This window comes from Gnatocerus cornutus, chromosome 3 (genome assembly GCF_029298725.1).
Source record: "Gnatocerus cornutus isolate USDA-ARS CGAHR chromosome 3, icGnaCorn1.1, whole genome shotgun sequence".
NCBI lineage: Eukaryota > Metazoa > Arthropoda > Insecta > Coleoptera > Tenebrionidae > Gnatocerus > Gnatocerus cornutus.
Genome location: NC_142235.1, coordinates 14859332 through 14875013, shown reverse-complemented (window position 1 = coordinate 14875013; position 15682 = coordinate 14859332). Strand labels below are relative to the sequence as shown.

Below are 15682 nucleotides of genomic sequence, written 5' to 3'. Positions count from 1 at the left end.
GTAATTGTTTTTAAAAATTTCAATACAATTACTGTAGCCACAAAGCAAAATAAATACCACTCTCATTTTTACAGTTCTATTAAAATACGAGTATTGTTTACATTAGTGTATGGTAACATTGCTTCATTTAATATAATTACGCGCAACATTCTAAAAAACCGAATTAAATTTTCCGGCACTATTTACCTAATAATCATTAATTCGTTATAATAATCGTATAGAATTTGTTGTTGTTTTCTGATGAAATAATCCACTGTTTACAAACGGAATATAAAAACAGAAAATTCTTTCGGGTGATTCGAGCGCCCGGTAAAGTGTCGAGCTTTTTTCCACCCTCTCGTCGCAATAATTTGCACCAAATATCATAACAACAAATGCATTTACAATGAAATCGTTAATACTGAATAAATAACGAACTTCATTACGGTTCATATTTCCGTGGCTCGGTCATTTAAATTAAAGGTAATGGGAATAGGCAGTGAGGCAGGCGATTTTCACACTTAGCCCATCGGAATAGCCCAGTGGATTTCCACCGGTGAAATGCCCCCGCATTCACGTGGCCGACTGTATTGCACACGTATCGAACTGAAACTGCATCAGCAAACACGATTGTGTTTTCAGATCGATTCCACGTGGAAAAACGCTCGGAAAAAAGGGTTTCCGTTTCCGGGTCATCAAGTCGCCGAAAAGTGCACCGAAGGGGTTGGTTTTCCAACAAGACTGTGTATTCCCGGAATCGCTCGATATTATTTATTTAGATTTTTCCGGTGATGGCTTTCCGGATTTTTTCCCCGGAGTGGTGACGTGGCGTGGAAATAATCCGGTCCATGTGAGATATCGAAATCGGCACAATACTGTGTTCCGTTAGTACATAGGCAAAGCACCGCCCCGTAGATATATCACATGTCCGCACCCCTCGCCTCCCGCATTGCATTTTCCACCCCCTCTTTGCCACATGCATGGTCGAACCCTATGCACACATTCGCAATGATTGCATACACTGGACGCCATTTTGAATAATGGCAAAATACGGGAAAAATTCCAACATTACGATTGATCGGGACAGTTATCGAAATGAGGCAGGCGAGACATTCTATGGGGAATATTTTCAGTTTATTACAACGGAGAACAAAAAGGGGACGCGCAACCCTTCGAGGAAAGCGAAATAATACGAAAAGAAAACGCGTTATTAATGTAATGGAATCGTATGAATTTATTGTTGTGGGCTGGATAAATGGCTCGTGAATAATCCTTGCAAGGATAATGTCGCCTTATAACAGATTTTATTTCGTATTTATACGGCCGCTCAAAAATACGCGAATTTGTTTCATTCAAACCTTCAAAGAAGCTTTGCGTTTAAAAGAGACTTTTATGTTGTTTAGAAAATAACATTTAAATGTTATCTTTAAAGCTCTAAGAAGCTTTCAGTTTTTATGTCGTTGACTAGTGCAGACCTTCAAAATGTGCGATATTTATTTAAGGTAATGCATTTCCGTTTTATGGTTTTTCGCAAAAAAAGTGCTAAAATATAAAGTATTTATTCATGTACTTTTTTTTCATTGTTCTCCGATAGCAGCATACAGAAAATTCGCATTTGCACAGTATCTGGAAATTTCTACATAATATATTTGTTTATCATTTTCACTTATACCTAATTGAGACATCTACATGAAAAGCTAGTTAATTGGCTTAATAGAAATTACTTTTTCAAGTAATGTAATTTTTCTAAAGAATACTTCTATGATGTTTCTTTAATTTATCAAACACAAACACATTTATTTAGTATTGTTTTAACTCTACATTTTGTAAATCGGCACAAAAGATAACATTTCTTGCGAATTTTATTATTATGACATCAAAGATCAAAAAAATTAAAAACTTTTTTGCGGTGTTCAAAATTAAAATCCTAAATTGATAAATTCTTGAGTCTCTTTTGCTCAAAAATTCTGATACTGTTGAAAAACAAATTGAGAAAAGTAACTCATCCAAATTTCAGAGTTCTAAAGCAAAAAGTATGAAAATAACAGATTTTCACAAAAAAGTTGCAAATTTATTATTAACTTTTAAAATAAAAAATTCTAGAGATTGTTTCCTTTGCCGAAAAATTCTGTTTTTGGCTTAGTTTAAAAACAAGTTAAGAATAGTAACTCCCTCAAAATTCGTAGTTATAGGGCTAAAAGTAAGCAAATTACTGTTTCTAATAAAAAAAGTTGCAAATTTTTGATTCGTCTTCAGAATGAGAAATTCTCAAAGTTGTTTTCTTTGCTTAAAAATGCTGTACTTTGGCACAGTTAAAAACAAGTTGAGAGCAGTAATTTCCCCAAATTTCAAAGTTCTAGGGCTAAAAGTACGAAAATTAAAGATTATAAATTAAATTATAAATTGCGAATTTTTGACTTGCCCTAAAAATAAAAATTCTGAAATTTGTTTTTTTTGCTCAAAAATTCTGTACTTTAGCACAGTTGAAAAACGAGTTATTAATCCTAACTTCTCCAAATGTTTTATTCCAAAACTAAAATTGCGAAAGTTACAGGTTTTAAGAAAAACTTTCAAATTTTTGATTCGCCCTCAAAATAATAATTTCTAGAATTTATCTTCTCTGCTCCAAAATTCTGTATTTTGGTACAGTTGAAACACGAATAAAGAATAGTAACTCCTCCAAATTTCATTAAAAGTACGAAAATTACACATATTAATAAAAAAATATTGCACATTTTACATTTGCCCTCAAAATAAAAATTTTTAAAATTTGTTCTTTCTACTCAAATATTCTATACTTTGGTACAGTCGAAAAACAAGCTAAAAATAGTACGTCCTCCAAATTTCATAGTTCTAGAGCTAAAAGTACGAAAATTACAAATTTTTAATTCAAATATTTCAAATTTTTGATTCGCACTCAAAATCAAAAATTCTAAAATTTGTCTTCTTTGTTCAAAAATTCAGTACTTTGCCACAGATGAAAATCAAGTTAAGAATAGTAACTCCTCCAAATTTCATACTTCTAGGGCTAAAAGTATGAAAATTACAAATTTTAATAAAAATATTGCATATGTTTGACTCGGCCTCAAAATAAAAAATTTGAAAATTTGTCTTTTTTTTGCTCAAAAATTTAGTATATTCTTTGGTACAGTTGAAAAACGACTTAAGAATAGTAACTCCTCCTAATTTCATAGTTCTAGGGCTAAAAAACACGAAAATTACAGATGATAAGAAAAAATATTGCGAATTTTGATTCGCCGTCAAAATTAAAATTTTTAAAATTTTACTCTTTTGCTTAAAAATTCTGTATTTTACCACAGTTGTAAAACAAGCCAAGAGTTAGTAACTTCTCCAAATTTCATACTTCTACGGCTAAAAATACAAAAATTACTGATTTTAATAAAGTTTTTGACTCGGCCTCAAAATGAAAAATTCTAAAGATTTGTCTTCTTTGCTAAAAAATTTTGTACTTTAGCACAGTTGAAAAACAAGTTGAGAGCAGTAACTTCTCCAAATGTCATAGTTTTAGGGCCAAAAATACGAAAATTACAAGCTTTAATAAAAAATGGTGAAAAATTTTGGCTCGCTCTTAAATTAAAAAATTCTAAAATTTATGTGGTTTGTTAAAAAATTCTGTACTTTGACACAGTTAAAAAACAACTCCATCAATTTTTTTAGTTCTAGGGCTAAAAGTACAAAAATTACAAATTATAAAAAAATATTGCAAATTTTGGGCACGCCTTCAAAATGAAAAATTCTAAAATTTGTCTTCTTTGCTCAAAAATTCTATACATTAACACAATTGAAAAACCAGTCAAGAGTAGTAACTTCTCTAAATTACATAGTTCTAAAACTAAAACTATTTTCCCACAATGTTTTCTCTTGGTTTTAAAAAATCAAAATTTGGTTCAAATAATAAAAATCTCGTAATTAATAAGACATCAAAATTTTATCGCTTTTTAGTTAAAACTATCAAAGTTACCAGATTTAATAAAAAGTGGTGAAAATTTTTGATTAGGAATTACAAATTTGTAGAAAACAAGCTTTGGAAATAAAAAAGCTTTAAAGTCCCGTGAAAATAAAGTACTCAGCTGACCAGAACAACGCTTTAATAAGATTCAGTTGTCCATCGCCCCAATTAGCCCTTCTAAATTATAACACTATAGCCCTCATAAAACACTTTCTGACCCATCCTAAAACAAAACCCCCGCCAGTTCCAGCAGTTAGTGTTTGGATTTTTTCCGGTTCCTTGCCTCCACTACTATCATTCTCTTATTTTTTGTTGATATGCATATGGTCAAGTAAAGGTAACCCTTGAATTAAAGTGTTACCATCTGCTCGTACTCCGAAGGGTCATCGTGCGTACAAAAAGAAAATGATAAAAGAAAACCAAATTAAAAGGCAGGCGCACCCCGGCCGCATATCGAATGCGATAATGAGTTTTTATTGTGATATCATTCACGTTATTAACTAGACATATGTAAAGCAGTTTTTTCCGACCGAATTCACACTAATTCGGTTTACATAATAATGAAAAAAAAACATCATTTCCGTTTCTTAACAGGGCTTTGTTTTGATTGCGCGGTGTGAGAATTCGAACGGTTTTTCCAATAATGGCACCCTTTCTTTTCAATAACTCCTTTATTAAAAATATGTCACAGTTCGAAAGAATGTGGAATTAAAAAGTTTCGTTTTATTATTTCCATTAAATTGGTCGTGAAATTCTTACGGATTTTTAATGCGGACTCTCTTTTATTAAAAGATAAATGTTGAAGGGAATTTCAAATTAGGAAAAAATCGGGCGAAGGGGATGATCGCTTCTTTTCAGACGCACAATGGGAATATATCGATTAACAGAACGTTTGCTAGTTTGAGGCAATTTTTGGATAATTTATAAATAAAATTGCTACTTCTTGTTACACTCAAGCTTTATTACTTTCCATTTTAAATGAATTTATTTATAACCTGTCCTTGCAGTTCAGAATATTATACATTATTAAATAGGCTATTTACATTTCATATTGCTTTCCTCCAGAGAGCGTTATTCGATCATCTACTCTCACTTCGTAATTTTTTCGCAATTTTAGGACCCTTTAAAGGTTAATTAAAAATAAGTACATATTGGGTTCGGTAATAAATTTTTAATAAACTCACACGCATAAATCACAATAAAAAAATTGACAGATCCGTCAGAGTCATTAGCACCTCGTATTTATCCTCTAAGTGAGTTAGCCTAATTATTTCTCCTTCCCGCGCCGCCCCTGCCGATCGCCCTCGTTTCGCAACTCGCACCCCTTTTTCCTTACTTTGAAATAGCTCGAAGGAAACGAATAAATTCCGATTCGGATCGAAAAGCCGTGTGTTGTATGTAAATGACCCGACATGTTTTAACCGGCATTATTTTAACATGAAAATAAATTTCTCTGTCCGAAAGGATTGTAAATAAAAAATCGTACACTTATTCACTCTCACATCTGTGTGGGTTTTTTCGAAGGGTCCCGTTCAACAGATGCTTCTCCGCGTCCATCCGTCAACAGAAAAAATGAACAAAAAGTGAAAGTTCCACCCGTAATAGCCATATTGCTGGTGATAGCATCAATTGTTTCGACAAACTTAGTTAAAATTTAGCAGATAACGTATAATCAAGACGCCGTTGGAGGAAGTCATATTTGATGTTATACAACCCTCATAATTGGCCATCACAGGGAAAAGAAAATTGTCCAAGAGTTCACTTCACTTAATTACTTTTAAGGATGTAATGGTAAACATACATGCACTTTTAATTAAATTGAACGAAGTGGCACTTTGGGGTGGTTACATTAAAAATAAAAAAATGGTGGAAACTTTCTACTAGGGTCAGATTTTTGAGGCTAAGCGCGAATACAATCGAGAAAGTCACTAAAATTGTTTTTGCGAAAAACGGAAATTCCCTCAGGGGTTATTAGGTAATAATAATAATAATGCTTGTGAAATTAATAGCTTTGTGGAATTAAAAATTATAATTAAATATTTATGTTTACAATGGTTTATTTAACAAGTAGGAAAATATGGTGAAAAAATATGCAAATCTACAGATTTTAATAAAAAATGTTGCATATTTTTGAATCGACCTAAAAATGAAAAATTCTAAAATTTGTTTTATTTGCTCTAAAATTCTGTACTTTTGTACAGTTAAAAAATAAGTGAAAGATAGTAACTTCCCCAAATTTTGTAGTTCTAAGGCTAAAAGTACGAAAATTACACATTTTCATAAAAATTATTTCCAAATTTTTAACTTGCCATCAAAATGAAAAATTTTAAAATTTGTCTTCTCTGCTCAAAAATTCTATGCTTTAGCACAGATGAAAAGCAAGTCAAAAGTAGTAACTCTGTTAAATTTCGTAGATCTAGGGCAAAAAGTGCGAAAATTACAGATTTTAATAAAAAATATTGCATATTTTTGACTCGGCCTCAAATGAAAAACTCTAAAAAAATTTATATTTACTTAAAAATTCTGTACATTTGTACAGTTGAAAAACAAGTAAAAAATAGTAACTTCCCCAAATTTTGTAGTTCTAAGGCTAAAAGTACGAAAATTACAGATTTTCTTAAAAATTATTGCAAATTTTTGACTTGCCATCAAAATGAAAAATTTTAAAATTTGTCTTCTTTGCTCAAACATTCTATGCTTTAGCACAGTTCAAAAACAAGTCAAGAGTAGTAACTCTGTCAAATTTCGTAGATCTATGGCGAAATGTGCGAGAATTACAAATTTTAATAAAAAATATTGCAAATTTTTGACTCGCTCTTAAAATAGAAAATTCTAATATTTGTCTTCTTTGTTAAAAAATTCTGTACTTTAGCACAGTTGGAAAACAAGTCAAGAATAGTAACTCCTTCAAATTTCATAGTTTTAAAGCTAAAACTATTTTCTCACAATGTTTTCTCTTGGTACTAAAAAATCAAAATTTGGCTCAGATAAAAAAAATTTCGTAATTAATAAGACATCAAAATTTCATCGCAAATTTTTTACTCGTTCTCAAATCAGAAAATTCTAAAGTTAGTCTGCTTTGTTAAACAATTCTTTACGCTGACGCAGTTGAAAAACAAATTAAAAATAGTAACTCTTCCAAATTTCATAGTTTTAAGGCCTAAAAGTATAAAAATTCCAGATTTTAATAAAAATATTGCAAATTTTTCCCCCTCAAAATAAAAAATTCTAAAGTTTGTCTTCTTTGCTCACAAATTCTGTACTTTGGCACAGTGGAAAAACAAGTCAAGAGTACAAACTTCGCCAAATTTTGTAGTTTTAGGGCCAAAAGTACGAAAATTACAGATTTTTGTAAAACATAATGGGAAGCTTTGATTTGTCCTTAAAAATGAAAAATTCTAAAACTTGTCTTTTTTGCTCAAAAATCTATATTTTAGCAAAGTTAAGAAACATCTTGCGAGCATTAACTTCTCCAAATTTCAGAGTTCTGGGCCTAATAGTATAAAAATTACAGATGTTAATAAAAAATGAAAAAATTTTTGACTCGCACCCAAAATAAAAAATTCTAAAAAAGTTTTTGCCTTGTTCCAAAATTCTGTACTTTGACACAGTTGAAAAAAAAGTCAAAAGTAGTCACTTTTTCAAATTTTATAGTTTTGGGCCAAAAAGTTCAAAAATTACAGATTTTAATAAAAAAAGCTGTAAAATTTTTGATTTGCCCTCAAAATGAAAAATTCTAAAAAGTTTAGATTAAAGATTAAAAATTCTGAACTTTGACAAAGTTGAAATACAAGTCAAGACTAGTAACCCCGCCAAATTTCGTAGTTTCAGGACTAAAAGTTCGAAAAATACAAATTATAATAAAGCTATTGCAAATTTTTAACACGTTCTCAAAATAAAAAATTCTAAATTTTGTCTTTTCTGCTAAAAAATTCTGTACTTTGGCACATTAAAAAAACAAGTTAAAATTATTAACTTCGCCAAATTTTCTAGATTTTGGGCCAAAAATACGAAAATTACAGATTTTTATAAAAAATATTCTTTGCTCAAAAATTCTATACCTTGGCATAGTCAAAAAACAAGTTGAGAGCAAAGACTTTTCATCGTTCTAGGCTTAAAAATTCGAAAATTACTGATTTTAATAAAAAAAAATTATTCGCTCTCATAACGTAAATAAATTAATTTTCTTTTTTTTTCTTTCTTTCTTACATTTTATATACGAGAATTTTGAAAACGTGGAGATATAAAAGAATAAATAAATTTTCAAATTCCTCCATAGTGTCTAAATTTATGTATTACATTACGTTTAAAATGTTCTGAATCCTCCAAATATTCTGAATATTTTACGATTTTCCCAGTCTAGACTTAGTTGTTTTAATATTTAGATTGTTTTTAGATTCCCTGGATTTTCTCAATTTTCTAAACAATTTTCAAAAAAGTTCCAAATAAATGCCTACAAGTAAAAAGTGACGAAACTTCTGCCTAAGCTTCTGGGCATTTCTTAAAGGTCGAAAACCGAGCAAAAATAAATTTAGATCTTTCTACAAATAATTAATGTGCTCAACTGATTTGACTGGAATCTCCACATAATTGACAAATTAATTATAATTTCCAAACATTTAAAAACAAAATGTCTCTAAATTGAAAGACTCGTGCCAGGTGCAGTTTTAAACGCACAATAATAACAAGAATTCTTGATTAATTAAATAATAATCATATCTAGATTTTATGCAATTCCTTTTCATTTACGTTTATATTTTAATCCACTTAATTACTTTCACACACTTTTTTCCGTGCACACAATTAATCCAATCTCACTTGTTGACCACGTGTGTCATTTCCATTTTTTCCTCTTCAATCTTCCCTCACATTCCGGCAATTAGCCGATACTAATCTGCAATTTTTGCATGGATTAGCCCCCATCATTTTCCTCGGAAGGGTGTAAATTACCCCACCTGACCGATGAGAAATCTCAACGACATCGAAAATTATAGCCGTTTAAATCAGTGGAGCCCCTCCGTAAAAAAACATAAAAAAATAACACACCCATCATGCCATGTGGTATCTTTAATCACACGGTCACTACTCACCTGTTCCGTATACGGTGAGCCCCCATTTTTCGGGGGGCAGGTGTTCTTTAAACACATTCTTGAAACAATACACGTGGGGTTAAACGTATTAATATTATAGTGGGTGGCTTCCCGAAAAGGTGTACTTGAATAAGAAGTAATTATTCTTGCATGCGCCATATGCTGCTCTTTTTTTCTTCGTCCTGTGCCGCGAGAATGGTCAGTGAACACAACCGTCGGAAGTTAAGACAACGTTTCTGTTGTAGGAGAACGGCCCTACAAGTGTCATCTTCCGGACTGTGGAAGGGCCTTTATCCAATTATCGAATCTACAACAACATCTCCGAAATCACGACGCTCAAGTCGAAAGGGCCAAAAATCGGCCCTTCCACTGCACAATTTGTGGAAAAGGTTTCGCAACGGAGTCAAGTCTGAGGACCCACACGTCGAAAGTAAGCCATGTATGTATACACTGGTTTTTATTATTTTTTTAGTAGAATAGAATTTAGTTTTTAATTTTTTTGTTTCGTTTTGGAAAGTGTGTCGCATTTCCGAAGACCGCCGTTGTGTTGCGTAGCGGATTAATTAATAGAATTGATACTAATTAATACACACAATTACATTACCTACTTTCTAAAGTAATAATATTTTTTCCTAATTCACTGATCTCTTTTGCTTTTAATTCAAATGAAAAAAAAAAATTAATGCATAACCAAAGCTGTAATTATCACATCAACTGGTCATTATCATAATACCCACATTACCATGTGTGTACAACTTAAAGTATCAATTAAAATTTGAATAAAATTAAGATTAAATTAACAAATGAAGAGGCTCGAAAATTAATGTTACCAACTGTAATTAGGGAAAAATTACTTAATAATAGGTCGCTTTTTACAGTGATGAATGTGGTCAGAAAGTGCAAAACCAATTTTAATTTTTTTTTTTTATTGAATTATAAATAATAATTTTGAAGGCTAAAAAAAGTTGAAAATAGTAACCTCCGCAAATTTTATCCTTGTAGTCCTATAAATAACCAATTTAAGAATTTATTTTTAAAATTTTGAAAAATTTTGATTTTGCAGGAAGTAAAAATCTGTTTTATTAATTTAATGATGTTGTAATTTTTCAGATTTATTAACCAAGTTGATTAGCTGCATTAATAAATTTTACTTTAATAAGGCAACGAATAACGAATTTACGAAAATATTTTCAAATTTTTGAAAAATTTTGCTTTTATTGAAAAGAAATTTTTCCAAAATTTGTTCAGATTGTTCAATAATTGCAAAACTCAGTTGGCTTAGGAAAACAAGTAAAGACAAAAATCTTCACAAATTTCAAAGTTTTAGTTCAATAGATAACCAATATACGAGTTAATTTTTGAAAATTTTAAAAATGTTGATCTTGTAGAAAATAAAAATTTCTAAAATCCGTTCCATCAGTTCAACAATTCTGTTATTTTGCAAACTTATTAACTTAGTTCAAGCTAGTAGCATTAGCAAATTTCAATGTAATAGGGCGATAAATAACGGATTTACAAAGATATTTTTATATTTTTGAAGAATTTTGGTTTTTCGAAGAGAAATTTTTCCAAAATCTGTTCAAATTGTTAAATAATTTCAAAATTTGGTTGGCTAAGGAAAACAAGTAAAGAGGGTATCCTCCTCCAAATTTCAAAGTTTTAGCTCCACAAATAACCAATATACGAATATATTTTTGAAATTTTTAAAAATGTTGATTTTGTGGAAAATTAAAAATTTTATCCTTTCAATAATTTTGTAATTTTGCAGACTTATTAAACAAGTTAAAGCTAATAGCGTTAGCAAATTTCAAGGTAATAGGGCAATAAATAACGGATTTACGGTAATATTTTTTAAAAAGTTGATATATTTTGTTTTTTTTAAAGACAAAATGTTCTAAAATCTTTTCCGATTGGTGAATATTTTTATAACTCGGTTAGCTAAGAAAAACAAGTAAACAGAGGATCCTCCAAAAATTTCAAGCTTTTAGTCCAAAAATTGCCAAGATGGGAACATATTTTTCAAATTTTCAAAAATTTTGGTTTCGGAAACAATTGAAATTTTTAAAATTTGTTTGGTCTTTCAATCGTTTTGCAATTTAGCAGTCTTAAACTAGTTGCTTTTTTAAATTTCAACATAAAAAATAAACTGAGTTAAATTATATATTTTAAATAATAAAAAATCCTAGTTCTTTCAATAATTTTTTAACTTGATTGAGTCAATAAAGAAATTCTGCAGTCTATTTGCAGATTTATTTTCAATTTTTCAAAATTTTGGTTTATTAGAAATAAAAAAAATAAAAAATCTTGTTCCGAATCTTTAAATAGAAAATTAGCAAAACTGTAAGTTCGATGGTTTTAAAAACTACGAATTTATAAAGCTATTTTCAATAATATTAAAAATTTTGATTTTTATAATAAACAAAATGCAAAAACTCATTTTCTTGTTCAAAAATAACTTGATAAATAACGAAAATCGGTAAAATGCGTAACCTCCACAAATTTCGAACCTCTTGTCCAATAAAATAACGAATTTTCGAAAACATTTTTTAAAAATTTGTAAAAATTTTGATTCATTAAAAATAAAAATTTCTAAAACTAAGACTTGTAACTGGAAGAAACGAATAAAGAAATTAAAGGCAGAATCCAAGTCAAATTTTGAACGTATACTCCCATAAATAACTAAATAGCAAATTTATTTATAGAATGTTTATTTTAAAAAAAATTTAAATCTTGTTTTGTTCATTTAATTTTTATGTAATTTAGCAGTTGTAATTATGAAGTAAAAAGTAATATAATCCTTAAAATTCAACATTATCGCTCATTAAATAACTGAGTTATAACGAGATTATGTAAATTTCAAAATTTTGGCCACCTAAAATAATGATCCTAAAATTTAAAAACAATTCTGTTATCTTTTAGTAAATTTGTTATTTAGCAGATGTAACAAATAAATTTAAAATAATCTCCACAAATTGTAAAAATCAACTGATTTACCAAAAAAAAAAATATGTTTTCAAGTTTTCAATAATACGAATTTTTATTTTTTCTTTCAATAGTAATTTACAATGAAACGCAAATTTCATGGTTTAAGACCGATAAAATAACTCAGTGGGCAAACTATTATTGGAGAAATTTTAAAATTCCAGTTTCTACAAAAATCTAAATTTAAACAAAAAATTAAAAGCGAAACAAAGTCTGATTTTTTCGAAGACAGTTTTTATTTTTAAACTTTTTGGTCACCTCAAATAAAAAAAAAATCTAGTTGACCAAAAATTCTTTCATTTTAAAATTAATAAAAAAAAAATTATTGATCATTTCATTAGTGAGCGGTGTTGTTAAACTTCTGCGCTCTAAACTATGTGAAAATTGTTGGTTTTGAAATGTCCACAAAGCTACCAACTTATTTCCAATTTCACAGCCTACTTTAGTGTAATATTTATGTTAACATTAATTTGGAAACATGTCAAGTAATGGACCAGCTTGTATACAAACGGGTAAAAGAGAACAATGAATTAGTGCAATTTAAGGAACATGCTCTATTATTGACGCAATAATTTAGTTAAAATTTGAATAAAAATAATGAAACTGCTATAATAAGCATTGCAATAAAACATTAAGTAAAAAAGCAAGTTTAATAAATAAACAAAGATCCGTCCGACCGATACCATTTGCGATGACATTATCAGAACACGATAAGGGTTGTCAAATATACCAAGAACAATAGAGCATAACCTGACACGACACGAACACGAGTAAAAATCGTCGTAAAAAATCCCCAGTCAAACTCGGCCCAGCACAGACATCCAATGTCACACTCCGGTCACTTAACCCGGAATCGTCGAAGGCCAAAAATGCGAACCACTTTCCAAAAGATTCACTTACTGATTTTCTTACTGATTTTATTAATTTACACATGACGAAGCTTGTTGTTTTCAGTTTGGTTTGTTTTCTTTTTGTTGAGTTGGCAACACGCACGCGGGTTTAGATCCTCCCTCACCCCTCGAGGTATTCCAGAAATTCCGTATCAGGTGCGAAACCTAATCGAAAAATCTCCGTACTAATCCCCAATTATTCCCCAAAACGTCCAAAGTCGCACTCGCTAAGGGCGAGAATCGCCTGGAAAAATTCCAGAAAGAATTTATAGATGAGATCGTTAGTTAAGATTGTGACGTGTCGACGTTTTTATGGCGGGGTTAATGCGTGGTTTTTGGGCAAAAACAAATAGGGCCAGGGCCGGCTCGGCTGTCTAACTTACCCTCGGTTTCAATTAGTTAATTGTGTGAAATATCCCCGGAATGAGTTACGAAAATGATTAAGAAAAAGATGCGTGTACTGAAGACATTAAAAAAGATCGCATGTTGGAAACCATTCAGTTTTAACCCTTTTGTACTAGTCCGGTACGTTATTGCTGTTAAGTCCCCGATAATTATTCTAAGTTATTACGCACAAAAAGCGGCGAGCGCTCGTTACGAATGATGATTACGACTACATACTTTATATTAAGACAATAGCAATATAGTTTTCTTTAATTTATTTCAAAAATAAAATATGTACCCTGAAATAAATTCAGGCTTGTAAACATAAAAGGCATAACTTTTGCGTACAAAAGGTAATTTATCGCCACAATCCGCCGCTTTCTTGTAAAAACTACAGATTTTTTTGCGGGTTTCATGGCAAAAATTAATTACTTACAGACTTAATTATAAGGGGTTGTTTGATTTTTTTCCCTTTGTAAAACTGCGGCGAATCGATCGTGATATGTTTGTTAATTCATAACTGCATTGAAGAAAAACTTGTGTAATAAGACGAAGAAATTTCTACGTTTGTTACTGAAATTGCCTTGTCGAGGATTTGATTGATTATCTTCATTTCTTCTGAAAAGTAGATTACGTTTGAGAGGCGCTCGGTTAAAAATACCAACTTTTCCCTGACATTTCTGCATTAAGAAATTAAAATTTTGTCGGGAAAAACATTACAATTATTCAGCCGCCACTTACATCTTATGCAATAATATTATATTGTCCGTAACAGTTAATTTGAATGCTTTTATCAGCCAATCGTTCAAAACAAATTATTATTAGCGACTTTCTCTTTTCTAGCGGTCGCCTTTTTCCCGGATTTTTCGCACTGGAAGTTAAAAATTAATTATAGACAACAGAGATTGTAATCGCTGGATATTTGCATTTTTTCTTGTTGCTCCAACGGCTTAAGTTTCTCTTTCTTTATTGAAAATCATAAAGGTCGCGTTTTTAAGACACGCCAAATTAAATGTCAGGCGAGGCGTTTCAAATTTACCAATTTCCAAAACTTTTCAAATTTGACCATCAAGTAGAAAGTCTTTAAGTTCAAAATTTTCTCATTTAGTCATTTCAATAAAAATTATACATTTTTATATTTAGCTCAGAATTTTTAGACGATCTTGTATTTTTACCCGAGTATCAGCGACTTTTTCTATATTTTCACCAAAATAGGAGTCTAGATTTAAAGCTTAAATAATAAAAATTACGAAAAAATTAAACGAGCTGCATTTTGGGACCGATAACTTCTAGTCCAGTCCTGCGATTTTAATGAGAGTTTGACAGTTTTAAAGATACAGTATAAAAGAAAATTTGGAATTTTTTCGGCCTTTTAGCTTCAGTGGTTTTGTAGTTGCAGACCTTTAAATAAAAATTGTGAAAAAAAATTGCAAGCTGTTTTTATTTAGCTTAAATTATTTATTAAGATTTTGAATAATATAGGAAAGACAATTAAAAAACTGTTGAAATTTTATTATTTAGCTTATTTTAAATTGAAAAATTTAAAATTTTCAGAAGATCTGCTTTTCGGGCTTCATATTTTCTAGTCCAATCCTGAAATTTCAGTGAAAACTGCAGTTTTAAAGTCAATTTTTTAATGATTATATTAGCGACTTTTTTTATAATTTGTCTAAAATAGCAAGGTAGATTTAGAACTTTATTTTTAAATTTTAAATCTGATAAAGATTACCAAAAAGCTGAATTTTGGACTCAAAAACTTCTAATCCAGTTCTGCGATTTTAATGAGACTTACAATACAAATTTTAAAAAACTGACTACAAACTTTTAAATTTTCTGCTAACAGCCTTTATTTAAAATTATAGAAAATTGAAACCACACTCCAAATTTTGGCATTTCGCTCGTTTAAAGTTTTGAAATTCAAATATTTTAGACAATTTGCTTTTTTGGGCTTTTCTAGTCTAGTCCTGAAATTCCAGTGAAAATTGCAGCTTTAAAGTGAAAAAATTAAAGTATATCAGCCACTTTTTCTATGTTTTTTGCTAAAATAGTAATTAACAGTTAAAGTTTTAAATCCAAATTTTTGAAAAACTAATCAAATTTACCAAAAAATTAAACGAGCTGAATTTCGGGCCCACTAGCTTCTAGCCCAGTCCTGCGATTTATGAATTAGATACGTGTAAAGATAATTGTTTTTCAAATTGTTCAAAAACTAGGAAAAATTAAAACCACATTCCAAATTTTGACTTTTAGCTTGTTTCCAGTTCAAACATTTTTTAAGATTTGCATTTCGGCTTTATATTTTCTAGTCCGGTGTTGGTAATTCAGTAAAAATTGCAGTTTTAAAATCAAATTGTCAAAACATGTCAACGATTTTTTCTGTATTTTTA

The 15682-nt window shown here is 30.0% G+C and overlaps 1 protein-coding gene across 18 annotated transcripts in view; it reads left to right on the top strand.

The window, feature by feature from the left end:
* The window catches only part of LOC148177345 (uncharacterized), an 86051-nt gene that overhangs the window by 56603 nt on the left and 13766 nt on the right, over window positions 1-15682 (top strand). For 15 of the 18 annotated variants that reach the window (XM_088032300.1, XM_088032299.1, XM_088032298.1 and 12 more), the window contains one exon: window positions 9285-9478. In XM_088032300.1, the coding sequence (XP_087888426.1) occupies window positions 9285-9478 (194 nt within the window). The remainder of the gene's footprint in view (window positions 1-9284; window positions 9479-15682) is intronic. The other 3 variants (XM_088032297.1, XM_088032293.1, XM_088032288.1) reach the window with 1 other exon arrangement.